Raw genomic sequence first — 19439 nt, 5'->3', positions numbered from 1 at the left:
CCCCACCCCAGCACAAACTTCTTTATGCTGTTGACTGTAATTTGCTGTGCAGTATTATTGCCAAGATTGCCAATAGAAGGGTATCTGACGATGTCAGTGATTATGCCATTCTGACTTCTTGGTCAAAGGCCAAAATTTGGAAGAAAGCTGGTAGAGCAGAACTGGCTGTTTGGTCCTCTTAAAGGTGCTTATTTATCTACATGGCCAGTTTACTGTTCCTCCTTGGCTTGGCTGTATCATTAGGGATTTCAAGCAGTACATCCTTTGCGTCTTAGCACTTTGCCATGCATCTTCCCTTGCCCTGATTGTTTATGTCAAAACAGGAATGAAAGTGGGACTAGGGTCACCTTGAAGGTGGTCATCCGTGTTACTAATGGTTTAATTAAGATGAGAGTCATGGAAAAAAGAAAGAGCTGAGTCCACAAAGTTTAGGTACTAGGTACATTTTCTAGCTCTCTCTTGTAGTTGTTTATGCTGTGAATGGTATAACATTGATCTGTCCCTAATGCTTGCTTCGTCTGTTTTGTCCCTTTTGTCTGTTTGGAATCCTGCTATGTTAGAATGAAAAGGTAAGAGATAATTCTTCTAGTTGGTGCATGCTTGCATTGAATCTGTAGATGTTTGTCTCTTGTGAGACAGTGCCTCTCAATGCCACGTTTGTGATGGATGCCACATGCTTAGATGAATTTTACTCGTCTCATGATTTTTGTGTGCCAGTCTGGTCTTGTCACTAAACCTCTATACCCACGGCAGCCCTGAATGTCGGTTGTGGCCTTCTCCAAACACAGCCTGCTTTTCTCAAGCTCTTTCTCATTTGAAGAATACTTTAGGGAATTTTTTGTGCCTATGCAAAACTGGGCTTTCTTCTTATCAAAAGTGGGGCAACTTGGGGTGATTCCCAGAAGGGAGCAGGAGAGACAATTACTCAGCTGCCAGTAAGTGGGCTTCCTGTGCTCCAAAGAGCATCTGCATTGCTGCTCTTTTTCATGGGTGTAATTTGACTACAGAAGATTGGGAGGATGGCTCTCAACCGATCTCCATGGCTGTAATGTTTCCTTTTGTTTGTCTTGTCCTCAGTCCTAATAACTCTTGCGTGTTAGAAAGTAAAGAAAACGTTACCCAGGGTTCTAGGAATGCTCCAGCAGGTCATGCCACCTGTCTGTTGCTCTCTCTTGAGGGAAGATGTTGCAGCATCCTTTGATTTCCTCTTTAAGGCAGATAATAAGAAATTAATGGTTCCTTTTGTTCGTGTGTTTTATGAAATCCATGTTTGCAGAGGAGTATGTAATTCCTGAAGAGCGAAGGTAGGGATAAAGAGAGATGATGAGAAACTCAGCTGTTTCTCTTCTTGCACTCTGCCACAAGTGTACAGGACTTTAGTCCAAAAAACATTGCCCGTTTAGTATGTCCACACGTGGCTGTTGTGTTCTATAGGTCAGGAATGAAAAATCCACTTAGTGCAGCCACCGTAACACCCCTGTCTAGTTTGTCAGCTCCTCTCTAGCCAGTGTCTGGATTATTTTAATAATGGCAATGCTGAGAGGGATAGAAGAAACTTTCTATGGAAGCAGTGAAGCTTGTAGAGATGTACATCTCTGTCATCCACCAGGAGTGGTTTTTCTCTTATAGTTCAATGAAAATTAGTCTGGTTTCTGTCTTTCAGCCCTAAGATTTTTCACAGAATGTGTGGGGGGTGCGCTTCCATTTAATCCCTGAGACTATTTTGTTACTTGTAGCTGCTATGAAGGTTTTTGGAGATAAATAGTAGATTTGATGTAGCTTGTCTGCTTTAGTGATTGGCTTATTTGCCATGTTCTGCCCTAAACTGATGACTTGCTTAGCATGTGAGATGCTACAGAGACACATTGTGGTTCCTCAGAGCTGCCCTGCAGATGAATCATGTCGTGAGAGATGTCTAAGATGGAGGGAGCTGAACCAAACTTTTGCAAATAGGAGCATTTCTTCAAAGCTGTGTACGAGTCTTGAAAGATAACTTAGTCCTGTGGGTAGGTGCCTATGGGGAGACCAGTGCCATTAACATCTGAGGAATCTGAACTGCTTCTGAAAGCTTTTTAGCCCACACAGCTGGAAGGAAACTTTTAAAATATGGACAAAATAAATGGATACAATTTTGTGCTCCCGAATCTGGCATATTAGCAGTGCTTCCATCAGTTTCTCTGCTATTACGCAAAACCCTTCTAACAGCAGTGAAGCAAAGAACTTGGTCAGTTTAGTGTTGCTGCTCTTGCTGAGAAGTTTGGGCTGAAGAGAAGGAGAATAGACCCTGGAGGTGCTCGCAGGGAAGAAGTCTAACAGTAGAGCCCTCGGGGAGGGCTGGAGGGAAATCTGTTCTCAGCACTATTTGGAAACTCTTGAGGAGGAAGCAGATCACAAAGCTTTTATTTTTAGAAGCTAGGTTGGATAGGGTGTCAACATTGAAGGAATTCTTAATAATTTAATCATAGCAGTATGGTACTTGAAAAGATCAAAACCCTTGGCTATGCCTGGTGCTTCCATGGAGATGTGTGCTATAAATGAGTCAGGAACTAATGTAAAGCCCCCAGCAGTGAAGTCCTGGAATTACAGTATTTTAGTAGTCCCAGCACATCCCCTTTCATGAAGACAGAAATTTAAGTTGATGTTTCCTCTCAGGTCTCAACTGCCAACCTCTGGTAGATTTACTACTTTAAAGATACAATATGATGCTCAGGTCCTAGCTTAATTATTTCTGATTGTGCCCAAGCTAAGCTGTAGATATTCAGGTAACATCAGCTCTAGGTGTGCAGGTTGAACCTTGTGGAAGAATTCATAGACTGACTTGCTTTCAAATACAAGATTTGTTCTTCAACCTGTACTTCAAAGCTGGCAGGGGGAAGGAACAACACCCTAATAGGACAACTTTCTTCTTCACAGCTTGTTCCCCAGTTAGTTCGTATTCTGAAGAACCTTATCATGTCTGGATATTCACCAGAGCATGATGTGTCTGGGATCAGTGACCCCTTTTTGCAGGTAAGATCTGACGCAAACAGTGATTGATATACCTTTAATTCTAGTATTCTGTGTGGTTTGAGACTTAGATGTGATGAGGTGGTTACCTTGGGGCAGCTCTAGCAATTTGAGCATTTTGTGCCTTTGTTAGAGCTGATTGTGCAAATGCTCTTAATCTGCCTTAGTGAAAGACACCTCCCTCAGTTTAAGCAGCAAATGTAGTGACTTACCATATTAGCTGAAGTTGTGATAAAAGGGAGGAGACACGTGTTGCTCATGCCCAATGTGCGGGGGGTACTCTTGGCATTGCTGGCAGTGGCAAGGCAGTGAGCTCAGCATGAGCCTTTTCTTTTTTGGTAAAAGTCTTCTGCACTTTGCTTAGGAAAGGCAATCAGCAGCTTGGTTTGCTACTTTGCTGCTGCTCGGGAAGTGTACTGGGTATTTTGTGGTCCCCATGTAAAACGCTGTCATCCAGTGAGATTTCTGCTTTGCTTTATTTTGTCAAATAGGTACGAATCCTGCGGTTACTAAGAATTTTAGGGCGAAATGATGATGATTCTAGTGAAGCAATGAATGATATACTTGCACAGGTGAGGTCTGCAAGGTTGCTGAGCAGCCTTAACTTTCTCTTTTGGTTTCTTAATAATTTGGATTCAGCAGCACTGGCGCAGATGCAGCTGCTTGCTATGCAGGGTTGCATTTTGCTGCAAGGGACACATGTTTGTAGGTGTGATGCTTGTTTGCTAGGGATAAAGGGGTTCTGTTTTGGATGCATTGGAGTTGCTTATTTTGTTTCTTTTTTCTAGGTTGCCACTAACACAGAAACAAGTAAAAATGTGGGAAATGCCATTCTGTATGAAACTGTGCTGACTATTATGGACATAAAATCTGAGAGTGGATTGCGGGTAAGTTGCCTGTGCTGTGGCCTTTTCTTTTTTTTTTGTCTTTTCCTAGGCTTGTCTTAGAGTAATTTGTGTAGAGAGTGTGAAGCAGAGTTGTTTCACCTGAACGTAGCTTCACAATCGGCTCTAGATAAGACTGTAGCCTCTTCAGAAAGTGGTGTTTGTGTTTTGTGTGGTGTTTTTGTGTTGTATGTTTGCGTTGTGGGGTTTTTGTTGTTGTTTTGGGTTTGGTGTTCTTGTTTGTTTGGTTGTGGTGTTTTTAAATAATGAAAATAAAGCAAAACTTCTTGCAGACCATGTTCCTTTGGCACAGGAGGGAGCTTATGCTATGTTTGTCTTAGCTTTTCCTCTGCTTAGTCAGGTTCTAGAGTTCTTTGTTATGCTTTTGGCCAAGAACTGCAATGGTAGATTTGACACGTTGCCTTTAAAATCCTCTTGAAACAGTGAAGGTGATCAGCAGCCTTTTTGGATCACTGACCTTCCCTAACTCTTTCTGCAGGTGTTAGCCATTAACATCCTTGGCCGTTTCTTATTAAACAACGACAAAAATATTAGGTAAGTTGTATGAAGTGTGTTTTGGCAGCACCCAGTTTAAAATGTGAGAAGCAATTACATAAAGATTATGCTTAAGTGGAGCTTTCCGCGAGACCATGTTGGAAAGTACTGTTGTTGGGTTAGTGTGACTGTCTAGCTTGCTTCTTCCTTGGGCCATTCTTTTCTTTGTCAAAACCTTAACTGACCCTGCCTTTCTCAGTTGATGAATCTGGGTCTATGATCTAATTCTTACCTTGTGGTTTCTTAAACTAGTCAAGTGGCTTCTTCCAATAAGCTGTGACTCCTGTCTTGTCTGTGGTGCTGTTCAAATCAGAGTTGGCACTGGAGATCTCACAAATTAGGCAAAGACTCTGGTTTTTTTCTGGTTGTGTGCTGTTGCCAACACGGAAGTTTGGCTGTGCTTTGGTCACTATGAATCTGGAAATGGAATTTCTGCAGCTGCCAGAATTAAGTCCAATCTCTAGGCACTTTGTTTGCAAATCAAGGTACAGGTAGAAGACTGTAGCACTGGGAACTGCAGCTCACACTTGTTTGAGTGCATGATCTGCAGAGGCCTAATCTTCAATTGCCTTGTCTTTTCAAAGTCTTTGTGAAGACTGGACAACAGACACGAGCCCGGGAACGGGCGCAGCTGCTCATCTGGGCAGCAGGGTGTTGTGGGGCGCATTTCGGGTTTGTGTGGGAACTCACCTTTGGAGATACACCAGGCAACCCCCTGGGAGATTGCAATTTATTATGAAGTACAAGAGAACCCTGTTCTAAGGTTTGGGGGTTGTGCATGTCTGTGCATAGAAATTAGATTCTTACTGTCAGCTATTTATTGCTGTGTGTCCCTATCCCAGATACGTAGCTTTGACGTCATTGTTGAAAACGGTGCAGACAGACCATAATGCAGTACAGCGGCACAGAAGTACGATTGTGGACTGCCTGAAAGATCTGGATGTCTCCATTAAAAGGTAATTGAAATGTCAGTGAAACAGACCGTCAAGGTTGACAGCCTATGGGAGGTAAGCAGAGCATGGGGAAAATGACAATAATCTTGGGGAACTGTAACTGAGACAAGTATTAATGCATAGTATCATTTGTACTTCAAAAAAGGTAATGAATATATGCAGCTACCTTCTTTGGGAAGCTGCTTTTACACTTCATGTGTCTGGGATTAGAAATAGAGATTTTTCTTTTTGCCTGTTTTCCCCCCCCTCCATGGAGTCTCAGTGGAGATCAGACTGTGTGCTCACAACAGGATGGAAAAGCCTCTGTGAAGTGTGATCCTAATCAAAGCTATTCTGACATGCTCTGTATTGCTTTTCTTTCCCAGACTAACAGCCAATGCCATGTTGTCTTGAAGCAGTGTTAAGCCATCCAAATAAACGTATTCTAGATTAAATTAGATTACACAGTGGTAGAATTCAGACTTACTTGATTGTTCAAATAATGTGCTTACAAACCACATCCTGTTATGCATTCTTGGTGTTCGTTGGTCATTAAAATTCAGTATGTTGCTACTTCTCTAAGCAATGGGAGCTCTTGCAACCTTACTTTTCACTACCAGGAGACTTTTTTTCCGATAGTCTAAACTTCTTCCTCTGTTTCTTCTCATTGCTTCAGTTATGTTCCTTTTACTCATGATAGTAAATTTTTCCTGTTTCTGTCAGACACTCATAGATATGCTTGCATTGTTTGTTCTCACTTTTGCCCTACCTGTCTGGAGCACTGCCCTTCTCAGTTGAATCTTTCGGCCTGTCAGTTGCGTTCTCTTTCTTTCAGAACTCTCTACCTCATGGTTATTCTTTCTGTACCTGGTAGTCTGAGCTCAGTGCAGCGTACGACATGTCAGTGATGGGGACAGTTGCATCCCTGTTGCATCTCATGGAATCTGTCTGCTGTAGGCCAAAATTTCATTGAACTGTCATCACATCATGAATATACTTTCAAAATTGCTCAACCTCCTTTTTTTTTTTTTTTCCTGTCTTGTCAAAATGATTAGCTATGCCATAGATAATGATTTTATAGGCATTCTTCAAATTTATGCTTATCTTTGAATCAGATGTAGATTTTTAACAGCACTGCTCTCAGTCTAATAGGTCCAGAATAGGAAAGAAATTGGATCTGTCTCGCTTCTGAAACTTAGTTTTAACTGTTATGTAATGGGTATCATGTAGTCTATTTTTACAGTTCCAATCTATCCCAAAACACAAATTTGTGTGTTATATGCTGAGCAAGTCAGGCTGCTGTTGCGGTTTGGTGCCAGAGCCAGCATGAGGCTGGACTGGGGAACAGCGAAGCCTCATTTAGGTTTGGGATGGAAGATAACAAGAGTGTTCTCTTGGTGCCTCCCTGGGAAACAGGTGTGGTACAAATGACAGAGCTTCGTGTCTGAGTGCTGTTGAATGATGAAGCCTATGAGTGATCCATCAGCAGAGCATGACATTGCCGTGCTGACACTCGTGCTGCTGACAATGCACTGTCTCCATTGAAGCCACTTATGGATGGGGTGTCTGGGACCCAGGTAGCAAGGTTCAAGGGCTGGGACTCGAGGGACAGACACAGTACCTGGTTTTCGTTATCTGAAGCATGGCCTGTTCCCATCATCCTTTAAACGTTGCTGTGCATCTTTGGTCCATGTAGTATAATTCAGAATGGCCTTGCCATTTAACTCAAGTCCTCTTGTCTGTCTTTTGTGACAGAAATGAGCTGTGTAATATGATCGAAGTAAGCAGTATGTGTTGAGATGAATACCTGGTATTAAGATTGCAGAGTTACCTCTGTGCACCTGCAGTATTAATATATCTGCCATACCGTGACTGAAAAGTTAAACATGGAAAACCTGTAACCCAGTAGGGTTAGGTGTAAGGAGTTGGGAACTAATTGGAGGGATGAAAACAGTTCTAATAATTGTATAGGTCTTCAACCAGCCACAGATCTAGATGATAAAAGGTAACAATTTAGTTATGTATTTCCACCCTAATTCTGAACACCTTGGTGTTTTTTAGGTCCCTGGGTATTAGTTGGGTAAAATGCAAAATAACACATTTCCAGTTCACAATTCTATAGAAACCCTTCTTATTCCAATAATAACTAGGGAGATGTTGAGAAATAGTGCTGTTTAGATGTTTTCAGATTCTTGAGAAGAAATAATTTGCACCAAATACCATTGGGTTGGGTCATGTGCCTGGTCTAGGTTGTTGATGTTTCACGAACTTTGGGAAAATACTAGGCAATCAGAAAAAATAACTGGCTATGCGGAAGGCTGGCAAGCTTGACACTGGAGCTAAACAGAGTCAGTGGGGACTGCTCCTGGGTTTGCTGCCAGTAAATGTATGAAAAGATGACAGCATAATTCCTGTATCTCAACGTTATGATTTTAATGAAAATTGCTGGTGTTAAACACACATTACAGTCTGATCCATATTGAAAACCAGACTTCAGAACTTCTGGCTTAGTTTTGGACAAAATCTATTGCACAACAAACAGTACAAAATCACTGTACACATGAAATGGTTCAGCAACTATCCTGATGATTGCAAAAGATAACTGAAGTGGGGGAAGAAATTTTTGATGTGCCGTGAGGATCTTTCTTGTCTTCGAGTAAGCTATCTCAGTGACAAACAGAGAATAAAGTTCCTGTAGTATGAAGAGGACACGACCCGGAGGTTTGGGTTCTGGATTACACCAAATGCTCAGAATAGTCAGGGTGGTTTAGCTGTTTTAATGCGTTGTTCTATTGCATGTCAATGTTGTACAGAAATCAATCACATTTGGAAATAATCTTCATTCAAAAATGTTGAAAGAGCAGGAGACCTGTTCTAGAATCAACGCAGAAGCTTGAAGGGGAAGGACAAGCCCCTGACCTCTGTGTGTTCGAGGAGCAGCAAAGAGCCGGCACACTGTCTGTTGGTGTCACCCCGTGGTGTGGGGGGAATGGGCTCTGGAAAGAGCACCAGGGTAATTTTGGGTTCTAGAAATCTTACATAGTCTATCTGGCAGTATAGAATAAAGCTTATTAGTTAATATTTTAAATCTCTACTCTATTTAGAGATTGAATGTATGGAGATTGAAGCAGGTCTCTCCAGGATGCCTGAAGCTGGAGAAAGTGTGTTGTAGCCTGTCTTATTTATTGCAGTTGTGTGTCAGAAATGACCAGTGTGTGATTACAAATACTTGGACAGTCAGACCTTAACACTGATGGACTCCGGTTGCTGAAAGATGTTTCCAGCTTTTAGGATGTCTGAATAGGTGTTTCTAGAGCACCTCACACCTCCAGTCCCCTTTAGGTTTTCTTGAAGGTAGATATTTATTGTCTGCCCGTGAACAGGAAAATACTGGTATGTTTAATGTGAAAGACTGTTCTCACAGGATTAATAAATATTGCTCTCTTCTTAATTAAAAGGTAAGCATATTCGAGTAGCTGGACTTGTGGTTTTATTTTTTTTGTATCACTAGATGGAGATACTTCACTGGTTTTCTGTCTCTTGCCCCAGGCGCGCAATGGAACTGAGCTTTGCTCTTGTTAATGGGAACAACGTCCGTGGAATGATGAAGGAGTTGCTGTATTTCCTGGATTCCTGTGAACCAGAGTTCAAGGCAGACTGTGCATCTGGAATATTTCTTGCAGCTGAAAAGTATGGGGTCAATTTACTTGCTATTAATTTTCTGTACGTCCTTGGAATTACGAGCACTTTGTGTGTTGTTCCTTCCCCTCCTCATCCCTTAAGAGACAATATACTGATCATCTCTTCTCCATTTGCTGATCTCTGTGTGGTTTGTCAGTTTTAACCCCCTCTGAGGAACAGCACACACTCGTGCCTTGGGACACGCTGTTGTGTCTCATACGGATAGTCCTTATATCACTAAACCAATCTAGTATATCGTATAGTATTTCTGCTGCATTTCGGAACAGCTGTTGTGCTGACATGCTGAGTCTCCACATATACAGATTCTCTCTGGTTAGTTGGATAAGTGAGGTGAAACTGTTGAGCTATTGTAATCAGCAGCATGACTTTGAAGTATTGTATATACAAGGTATGGATGTGCTATATTATATGGACTGGTGTATTTATTCAGCTTTCCAATGTTGGCATTAATACAAAAAGGTCAAAGAACGTGAAGTGTCTGCTGTTTTGTTTTGTGGGGACTTTTGTGTGTGTTTTGTTGGTGTCCCCCTCTTAGCAGACAGTGGGCCAGGAACTAACTGAATGTGGAGGTTCTGATGATGTTTCTTGCTGGTGTTGAAGGCCAGCACTTACTGTTCTAACTTGTTTTTCTTAATTTGGTCAGATACGCTCCGTCCAAACGCTGGCACATAGACACAATTATGAGAGTCCTAACAACGGTAAGTGAAATTACCTTTCTTGTGTGTGACTACGTCATTTTTCTTTTAAATTTCTGTAGGAAATTATCATGATGTTAGAGATGCCTGCAAAGGCTGGCAAGATAACAAATGCTACAACACACAGAGGAAGCGTACTTAGGTGGTAATGGCCCAAGACAACCAGTGAGAAATATGTAAACTCAGTAAATATGACTGAGTGTTTTTAGAAGAAACCTATGATTTCAGAAACATGCAAGAATACAGTGTGCAGCAGAGTTTTTCTACTGCAGTAATCACATCAGCTTCCAAGTTCAGACAGCACTTGTGCTGTGTGTGATTCCAGTATGTGGTGCTTTCAGGAGAGGGTGAGCACAGCCTGAAGTGACTTGCAAAGAGAAGGGGGGGCAAAACCATTTCTTGGAATTATTCCAAGTTGAGTTTATCAAAGCTTCTTAATGAAATTCCATTAACAGCTCTCTAGTTCCTCTTCTTTGAGTTTAATTATTACTTTTTACTTACATTCATTTCTTTATAAACATCACAGCTAAGGTGGAACTGGCTTAATGTTTTGGCAAACAAGAGATCTTGATAACTTGGGTAGGCAGTGTTCCCTGAGGCAAAGGAGTGGGAATAGATTATTTTATCAGTATGAGTGAATGTGCTAGCTGACACAGGAACAACCACAAAACCACAAAAGAAATGCAAAGAATAAATTTCTTTTCATTACCTTGCGAACCAGGGATCTCCAAAGCAGCAGCCGGGCAGAGGCGCACAGGGAGCGCAGGCTTCGCAGAGCTTGGTCCTCACTGGAGAGTTACCGCACCTGCTGGTTTCACCGGTGCATCGGGGATTCAGCAGATGCAGTTTTCCACTGTGCTTTGGGTTTCCCACAGCAGGGCAGGAATCTCAGGCATGTTCAGTCAGTGCCTCTGAGTCTATCACAGGCATATTGTTATCTAAACGGAAGTTCTACTTGTCAAGCACACAACACCAAACAACAATTAGTATATGTGTTTTTCTACACCCCAGATGCAAGTGACTTGAGCATGCTGCAGTCCTCCTTGCCAATCTTCCATTATGTTCCCACAGCATTCAAATTGAGAGATTCATCAAGAAGTCAGTTTGGCCTGTGTGCTATTTTGCCACCCTGGAACAGAGAAAAGTAGATTCCTCTGAGCTGAGAATTGATTTTCATTAGAAGGCTGGCTGTGAGAACGGCTCTCAGATTACTTCCTTCAATTACGTAACTTCCTTCTCTTGGCTGCTAGAGAAACCATTGATAGAGCTGTATTCATGAGACTGCCTACTGCAGACTTGCAGATAAACATCTTTTTCTGTTTAGCAGACTTAGGAGAATACAGAAAGAAGGCATTGGCCATCTTGGAGTGGATTCTCATTTGGTTGACCTAACTGGGCTCACTTAATTTCCATCTTTTTGCATGCTCTGCTCTCAGTGCCACAGGAAAGCCTGAACAGAATAGGGTTTGCACAGATACGTCTTCCCTTCAGTGCCAGAGCTGTGTGGACTTTTCCCTGAGGTCTGTGTCCTATCAGAGACCTCAAAGAGTGGTATTTTGGCAAGTTCCTGAGTCCTGTGCTTATTTGGCATAGAATCTGGCTTTGAACAAGCAATTGAACAAGCTGGGTTCTGCCCCCAGGATGGCTTTTACCTTAAAACCTTCTATTCAACAGACGAGTTTTGTGTTGCTTTTTGTTCCTTCTGTAGCACAGGCTTCTTATGTCCACACTTGACAATTTCGGGATATCTGTAGGATAGATTTCTCTGGGTATAGTTGGGTTCATTGAGCAAATGTACTGTCCTGTACTTCTGCCCACATGAGCCTGCTCAAAATCAACTATGAAGTGCTTGGGGATGAGGTTGATTTATATATATATATATATATATACACACACATATATATATGTGTATATATATGTGTATATATATATATACGTATATATATATATACACACGTATATATATATGTGTGTATATATATACGTATATATATGTGTATATATACACGTATATATATGTACGTATATATATACGTATATATGTGTACGTATATATATACGTATATATATGTGTATATATATGTACGTATATATATACGTATATATATGTGTATATATACGTATATATATGTACGTATATATATACGTATATATATGTGTATATATACGTATATATATGTACGTGTATATATACGTATATATATGTATATATATACACGTATATATATGTACGTATATATATACGTATATATATGTATATATATACGTGTATATATGTATATATATACGTGTATATATATATATATGTATTTAAAAAAAATAAATATGTATTTTTTGTTTTAAATTTCCATGCACATCAGGTGGCTTTGTGAAGGATATCGGCAGATGCTGGACATTACTGAGAAGTCAGATAGCGAAATCTAGCTACTTTTGTCTCTTAAATACACAATTGTTCTTGCAGGCAGGGAGTTACGTTCGTGATGATGCTGTTCCCAATCTGATTCAGCTAATAACTAACAGCGTGGAGATGCATGCCTACACTGTGCAGAGGCTCTACAAAGCCATCCTTGGTGATTACTCCCAGGTAATACCAAACATGACCAACTTCAGTTTCCTTGTTGTACTGCAATAAGCGTGTTTACTAAGCATCTTGAGGTAAGTGAACATCCCACTGTCTCGCTCCGAGGGACAGGTTGCAGAGGAGATGTGTCTTCTGTAAGCCCATGTTCTTTTTATTTTCTCCTGTTCTCTTATGGATTTATTGATCAAATCAAATATTCCTGTTTCTTCTCCTGTGGGGAACTTCCTTGGCTGGATGGAGGGCTGAGCTTGCTCTGGGAAATGGTGATGGTTTAGTTTGTCATACAGGCATCCATATATCTCTGAGGCATCTGATTTTTTTTCTCCTAACAGCAACCGTTGGTGCAAGTGGCCTCTTGGTGCATAGGAGAGTATGGAGATCTTCTGGTGTCTGGTCAGTGTGAAGAGGAGGAACCAATACAGGTATAGCTTGGGAAAGAACAACTGTGTACCTGGCTGAGGCTGGGCTGCTTGGTGCTGGCTGTGTGAGAGGAATGCTTGCAACAATTACTTAGCTCTGGTGCCCATGATGGTGATGAACCCTGGACAGGAATCTCCTTCCCTTGCTGCAGGCATGGGCTGTGTAACCACTCAGGGTGAGGATTGCAGCTGCAGTTGGTTTCAGTGCTGACGTAGCTCGCAGGTTATCTCCTGGGGTCTTAGCTGTGTATTTTCATAGAATCATTTTGGTTGGAAGAGAACCTCAGGATCACAGAGTCCAACCATAACCTAACTCTAGCCATAAACCATGTCCGTAAGAACCTCATCTAAGCACCTTTTAAATCCCTTCAGGGATGGTGACTCCACCACTTCCCTGGGCAGCCTGTTCCAACACCTGACAACCGTTTCCAGGAAGAATTTTTTCCTAATATCTAAACCTCCTCTGGGACAACTTGAGGCTATTTCCTCTTGTCCTGTCACTTGCTACTTGGGAGAAGAGACCAACATCCTCCATTCTACAACCTTCTTTCAGGCAGTTCAGAGATCAGAAGGTCTCCTCTCAGCTCCTGTTCTCCAGCTGAACCCCCTAGGTCACTCAGCTGCTCCCATCACACTTGTGCTCCAGCCCCTCACCAGCTCCGTTCCCTCCTCTGCGCTCTCTCTAGTATCTCAATGTCCTTCTTATGGTGAGGGGCCCAAAACTGCCCCCAGGATTCAAAGTGGGGCCTCACCAACGCCGAGTACAGTGACACAATCACTTCTCTAGTCCTGCTGGCCATGCCAGTGCTGGTACCAGCCAGGATGCTGGTGGCCTCTTGGCCACCTGGGCACACACTGGCTCATGTTCAGCCACTGTCACCAACACCTCCAGGGCCTTTTCCGCTGGGCACTTTCCAGCTGCTTTTCCCCGAGCCTGGAGCGCTCATGGGGTTGTTGTGACCCAAGTGCAGGACCTGGCACTTGCCTTGTTGAACCTCAGACAATTTGCCTCATCCCGATAATCCAAACAATTTTGGTGATAAACCTGATCTTTGATGTGTGGAAGAGGAATTGTATTTTAAAACTAGTAAGATCTCCACCCAGATACATCTCTCTTACACTGTGAAGATATGCTGCAGGCTCACAGAGTTGCCAAGGAGGTACAACATACCCATTAAGCAAGAGACAGGTTTTTACAGCATGCCCTGGAAGTCTTGCTGCGGGGCTTCTTTCTGTCTCAGCCTAACCCTTCTGTCCTTTTTCAGGTAACGGAGGATGAAGTTCTCGATATTTTAGAAAGCGTCCTGATTTCTAATATGTCTGCATCTGTTACACGAGGCTATGCTCTCACTGCCATCATGAAGCTTTCCACGAGGTTCACCTGCACTGTCAAGTGAGTTCTCGTTGACCATGTACTGCCCAGGGCTTTGCTGCAAATATGCTGTCATCAGTTGTCTTCAGTGAAGTATTCCCTGGACATGTTCTGCTTCCACGGTTTACTAGAGTCTTCTTGTTACTCGTTGGCTTTTACAGTCCTCTGTTCCTTGCAGGGTGGAAGACTTCCACTGATTTGTACTCTTTTCTGTAGATGTCCTCTACTGTGTAGAGGGAATCTGTGTTCCTGTTGTTTGAAAACCCCTTTATGGGGAAGATGAGTCCTTACTTTCAGTGGACTGTTCTTTCCAGTTCCCTTTTCAGATGATGGAGGGAAAAATAGTCTTGTTTCCTATAGGTAGCTTCCTGGTGTGGGTAGCTGAGCTTTCTTAGGAAGTGGCAGCTGGTGCTTCTGTGAACGGACAGTTCAAAAATGGATGTTGCACACATGCTCCAGAAGTCAGCAGTGACTACTGTTTGAAATGAGTTACACAGGACACCTGTTGAGCAGAGGCCAGCTAGTGTATTCTGGGTGACACGTGATTATCTTTTGCTTATTGCTGCTAATTCCGTGGTGTGTGTGTTTTTTCTGTTTCCCTCCTGCCCCCACACAGTCGCATTAAGAAGGTAGTTTCCATTTATGGCAGCAGCATTGATGTGGAGCTACAGCAGAGGGCAGTGGAATATAATGCACTTTTCAAAAAATACGATCACATGAGGTAAGTGCTGATGAATTTTGGTGTTTGAAAAGGATCATTGTAGTCTACTCTGATCTCCTGGGTACCTCACTTTGTGCTTTGAGAGCTTTGTCTGGTGATTTTGGTAGTGTTACAGGGGAACCAGAACACCTCCCTCATCTATAGGGTTAGTGAGTGTTTTAATAACTTAATGTATCTGGGGAGATTGTTCTGTGATCAGAGAGTTTCTCTGTCAAAACATTTGCCCTCCTTGGAGCTTGACTAATGGTTTACTTCTAGGTGTCGAACCTTAAATTTGCTAGCTGAATGTCTGCAGGTAGCTTTTACTGTGCTAGCATTACCACAGTTGTTAAGTTCAAACTGATTTTAAAATGTCTTTGGAATAAACATGCAGAGATCCATTGACTTGTCCTAAACAATGCTCTGAAATTGAGGTAATTCTTCCAACTGTTAATATAGAACATATTTTTAATTTACTGTATCTTCTTGTAGTATCTGTTTAAAATCTCAGATTCTGCATGCAAAGGCATACAATTTCACTGCACCCCTCAGCACCGCTGTTTTTGCAGTTTGTGAGCATGTTAACCTCCTTATACCTTACCACAGAGAGGTCCTGATCATCATTCCTTTGCTCAAGTGATAGCTTTATGAGAAGGTTAAAACCATGCGGTGTTGCAATAACTAAAGCTGTAATTCTTTACAGGATGGTTGTTAGTCTGCTATGTGCAATAGTAAATTGTTGATATGTAGGAGCACAACAGGTTCTGTTCAGTGATGATCATAAGATTGGAGGACATTATCTGGCAATTAACTTCATCCACTCTTGAAAACTTTCCATCAGATTCCATTGGATGAAGGAGCATCCATTTTATAGTCTAGATGAGAGGACAGAGAGAAAATGGGGGTACCACTGGACTAAATATTGCCTGTGTTTGTAAGGGCCTCCAAACTTTGTTTCAAAGGCTCTTCACAATCACTTTTTCCTATGGACACTGTCCTATTCACTATGTGTAGGACACAGCATCTTTGTGATTTCCTCTTTTCTCTCCTCCCGTGGTATCCATGCAGCAACTCAAACAGTTCTTGGAAAACCCATGTTAATGAGCTAGGGCACGTGAGCTGTGTAAGGCTTCACATGAAGCCTTAAGAATGCGCTGAGAAAAACCTAGCATGGGAGGCTTGATCTGAACTGGCCATTGCAGGCAGCAGTGTCTGTGGATCAGGTGGCAGTATATGCTATCCACAGTTTTGGGAAGCACCGTACTTCAGAAAAACATCTGTGAACTGCATTTAGTTTTACAAGAGAGCACCTGTATTTTTTCTCCTGCTATATTCTGGTTTTCTTTACAGTGTAAAGGTCAGTGCTTAATAGCTTCTGGTCATTAAGATTTTGTTCATGGTCAAGAATGTGGCCCATAGTTGGGTTTATTGGCATTGGAACACTTTTTCTACCCAAAAGGTGTGTAGACGGTGTGTCCTACCCCTGTTACATGCAGCATTTTTTGTGGCTCATTTGCAAGGGTAATGGCCTTTCTTTATTACAGACTTTTTTGTTTGATGTCAGGATTCTGGATCCCATGCGTATTTTTCAGTCTCTGTATCATTTCGGGAGGGTGCTTTCAAGGGCTGAACTTAATCTCTTTGGAAATTCAATTTGGCTAAATGAGAGCATGGTGATTTGCCTTTCCAATTTTGTCACCTGTTCTAAGTTGTTAGCCCTCCTGCAAAGACAAGTCAGACGAGCTGACTCTGACTCAACTGCATATGGAACAGAGCAGTCAAGTCTTCCATGTCTGCAGTTAATCCACCATTGCTCAATAATTTAATCTTTGCTTTGGGATTGTTATCCTAGCACCACAGTGGAAACTCTGTCAGGTACTAGGGGAAAAGAGAAGGCAGGAGGGTTTGTTTGGCTTCTGGCTGTCAACTGATGTATTTACACTGGCACAGAATGCCAGGGATTGGTTCTGACCCCCTTTAGCTGTCATCCAATCTTACAGTCCCCTGCACTGGTGCTGAAAAGGCAGGTTGTCCTATGTATATCATGTCCTGATTGTCTGAGTACTTGGACTGGGATCCAGGAAGATGGCACAGTATAACTATGTCAGCTTCTTTCAGGCCAGCCCTGCTTGAGAGAATGCCAGTAATGGAGAAGGTCACCACAAACGGCCCTGCTGAGATTGTACAGACCAACGGAGAGACAGAGCCAGCGGTCCTGGAAACCAAACCTCCGCCCTCTGGACCGCAGCCGGCTAGCCAGGTAATGGAAACCCATCTGGGATAAGTTTCCACTGCCCATCAGACACACTACAAGGCCACTGCCAGCAGTAAGCTGAGACCAGCTCCCTCCCCACTCCGCTTTGCTAGTTCTGGCCTGGTGATGATTGCATCATCTCTTGACTCTGGCTCTAGTGGCAAGAACAGCTGTGTGGAAGAGGCCATTGTGGGGAGGGCGAGAACAGTAAAGCCATATATTCCCCAGCCTGTGAAGAGGCCATTGTGGGGAGGGCGAGAACAGTAAAGCCATATATTCCCCAGCCTGTCTCAGTGTGCACAAACTCCGTCTTTATCACTGTGCTGCCAGGAGCATGGAAACTAGATCTCTTGTGGGGCATGGGACCATAGCCAAACTAAGAACCTCTCTGGCCGGTACCTCTGTTGGTCTGAGAGCAAGTAGAATCCATTACATTTGCAAGGGAGAGTAGCAGGAAGTTGAATATGTAACTATTACATCCACTCTCTCATTAGGCAAATGATCTGTTGGACTTGTTGGGGGGAAGCGATATAACACCTGTAATCCCCACTGCACCTACAAGCAAGCCGGCCTCTGCTGGCGGGGAGCTCCTCGACCTCCTGGGAGACCTCAACCTAACGGGTGAGCAGGATGCATCTCTTAAAAGTCTACATTCTCAGTCCTGGGGGGGGATGAGGTCTGGCCAGTTCCTCACTTTCTGTCAAGTCCTAGTCTTCATGCTTATTCTCACAAAGATCCGTAGTAGCATACAGGTGATAAAGTCACAAGTTGACTCTGTGTGATTAGCTGCTGAGACATCAGCATTTTTACACTTCAGCCTGGGACTGCTGTGAGCCTTTCCAGAGAGGACTGGGAAACGTGAGAGAGTGATTCCATTTGAATGCCTGCTAGCTTGAGAGGAGCCGGTCCTTTTTAGTGAAAGCACAGAGGGGACAATAACAACACAGATGATTTGTAGAGCTTCATGCAAAGCAATATGATTTGCAGCAATTAATCTTTGGAGAAGGAATACTTACTCTTCATTTCATGACAGCTAAGTAATAATATTTCAACATTTCTTGTAGGTTCTCCAGTATCTGCTCCTGCACCCCAGATAGCACAGCCTCCATTCCTGCTTGATGGACTTTCATCACAGCCTATCTTCAATGATATTGCTACAGGTTAGGGACGTGTAAATCCTTAGCCTAAGGTGCCACAGCACCCAACCAGAAGAGAAACAAGGGGTAGTGAAAAAAGGGGGGTTTGGGGAATGAAGTGTGGCACAGGCGCTGGGGCAGGAGGAGTGGGTTGTGTTTAATCTTCAGAAGAGTTCATGTCTGGGGTAAAGTAAATGCATTCTATGGTATTGAGAATGATTCTGTAAATCTGCTACTTTTTGGTTTTCTCCAGGAATCCCTTCAATTACTGCATACAACAAGAATGGGCTGAAGATTGACTTCACCTTTGAGAGATCCAACACCAACCCTAGCGTCACTGTAATCACGATACAGGCCTCCAACAGCACAGAGCTGGAAATGACAGATTTTGTTTTCCAAGCTGCAGTACCAAAGGTAGAGCCATTTAGGGCAACTGCAGTGACAGGCTGAGAGTCCCAGCTGCAGATACCTCCTGAACTGTGCTTTAATGCAGACAGAAACTTGCAGAACTGTAAACAAGGCTGTTAATAGGTTCTCTTAGGGCTCAGTTTGGTCAGCTTTTTCTAATCTGAAGTTAATGTTATAAACACAATACAATGCTGGTTTCTATCAGATGGGACTCCTTCAGCTTCAACAAAATTTTGTTTAAAATCTCTGCTTTCTAGGAGAGTTACTAAACCACAGGCAGAAAAACGTTGGGTCAAAAAGAAGTGAAGACACTAATCTTTATTCTTAGTTTCTAAGAAATATACCATGCTCCTTGCAGCTATGAATACATGAAAAAACAAAACAAAACAAAAACAACAAACCTTTTGAAGCTATTAGCTGCTTGTAAAAGTTTAAATGAGTCTCCATACGGTGATTAGTGGTCGTCCTCCTTTCAGCAGTGAGCTGTCTCCCCTCACACTTAGGTGCAGCACAAAATACGGGAGACAGACCATTTAAGCAGGGTATGATTGGAATGTTCTTCAGCTTTGGGGAAGTATGTTTACTTCTGGGAGTTTCACTTCCAGGAATTAGTAGTGCTCTGACTTGAATTCAAATAGGCTTCATACCTGCTGTAGGAAGGAATTAGGGAAAGAATGAGCCTCGTGAAGTTACGGGTGTGCTGAGTGGTCTTGGCTGTTCCTCTGCCTGCGACTCTTGAAAGAATTCACTACTGGTCTTGATGCACTGCAGTAAACCCTCACCCCAGTGTTTGTG

The 19439-nt window shown here is 42.6% G+C and overlaps 1 protein-coding gene across 7 annotated transcripts in view; it reads left to right on the top strand.

The window, feature by feature from the left end:
- AP1G1 (adaptor related protein complex 1 subunit gamma 1) overlaps positions 1–19439 on the top strand; it is a 44037-nt gene that overhangs the window by 17985 nt on the left and 6613 nt on the right. For 6 of the 7 annotated variants that reach the window (XR_013922707.1, XM_080352032.1, XM_080352033.1 and 3 more), the window contains 15 exons: positions 2914–3009; positions 3498–3578; positions 3795–3893; positions 4390–4445; positions 5288–5401; positions 8927–9067; positions 9723–9777; positions 12236–12358; positions 12688–12777; positions 14040–14167; positions 14763–14867; positions 16965–17106; positions 17595–17721; positions 18165–18260; positions 18490–18650. Coding sequence is in view for 6 of the 7 variants with exons in the window: in XM_080352032.1 (XP_080208158.1) it covers positions 2914–3009; positions 3498–3578; positions 3795–3893; positions 4390–4445; positions 5288–5401; positions 8927–9067; positions 9723–9777; positions 12236–12358; positions 12688–12777; positions 14040–14167; positions 14763–14867; positions 16965–17106; positions 17595–17721; positions 18165–18260; positions 18490–18650 (1614 nt within the window). In the remaining variant the exon portion in view is untranslated. The remainder of the gene's footprint in view (positions 1–2913; positions 3010–3497; positions 3579–3794; positions 3894–4389; positions 4446–5287; positions 5402–8926; positions 9068–9722; positions 9778–12235; positions 12359–12687; positions 12778–14039; positions 14168–14762; positions 14868–16964; positions 17107–17594; positions 17722–18164; positions 18261–18489; positions 18651–19439) is intronic. The other variant, XM_080352034.1, reaches the window with a different exon arrangement.

This window comes from Nesoenas mayeri, assembly GCF_963082525.1.
Source record: "Nesoenas mayeri genome assembly, chromosome: 12".
In the NCBI taxonomy this organism is placed as follows: domain Eukaryota; kingdom Metazoa; phylum Chordata; class Aves; order Columbiformes; family Columbidae; genus Nesoenas; species Nesoenas mayeri.
This window is presented reverse-complemented; position numbering and strand designations above follow the sequence as displayed.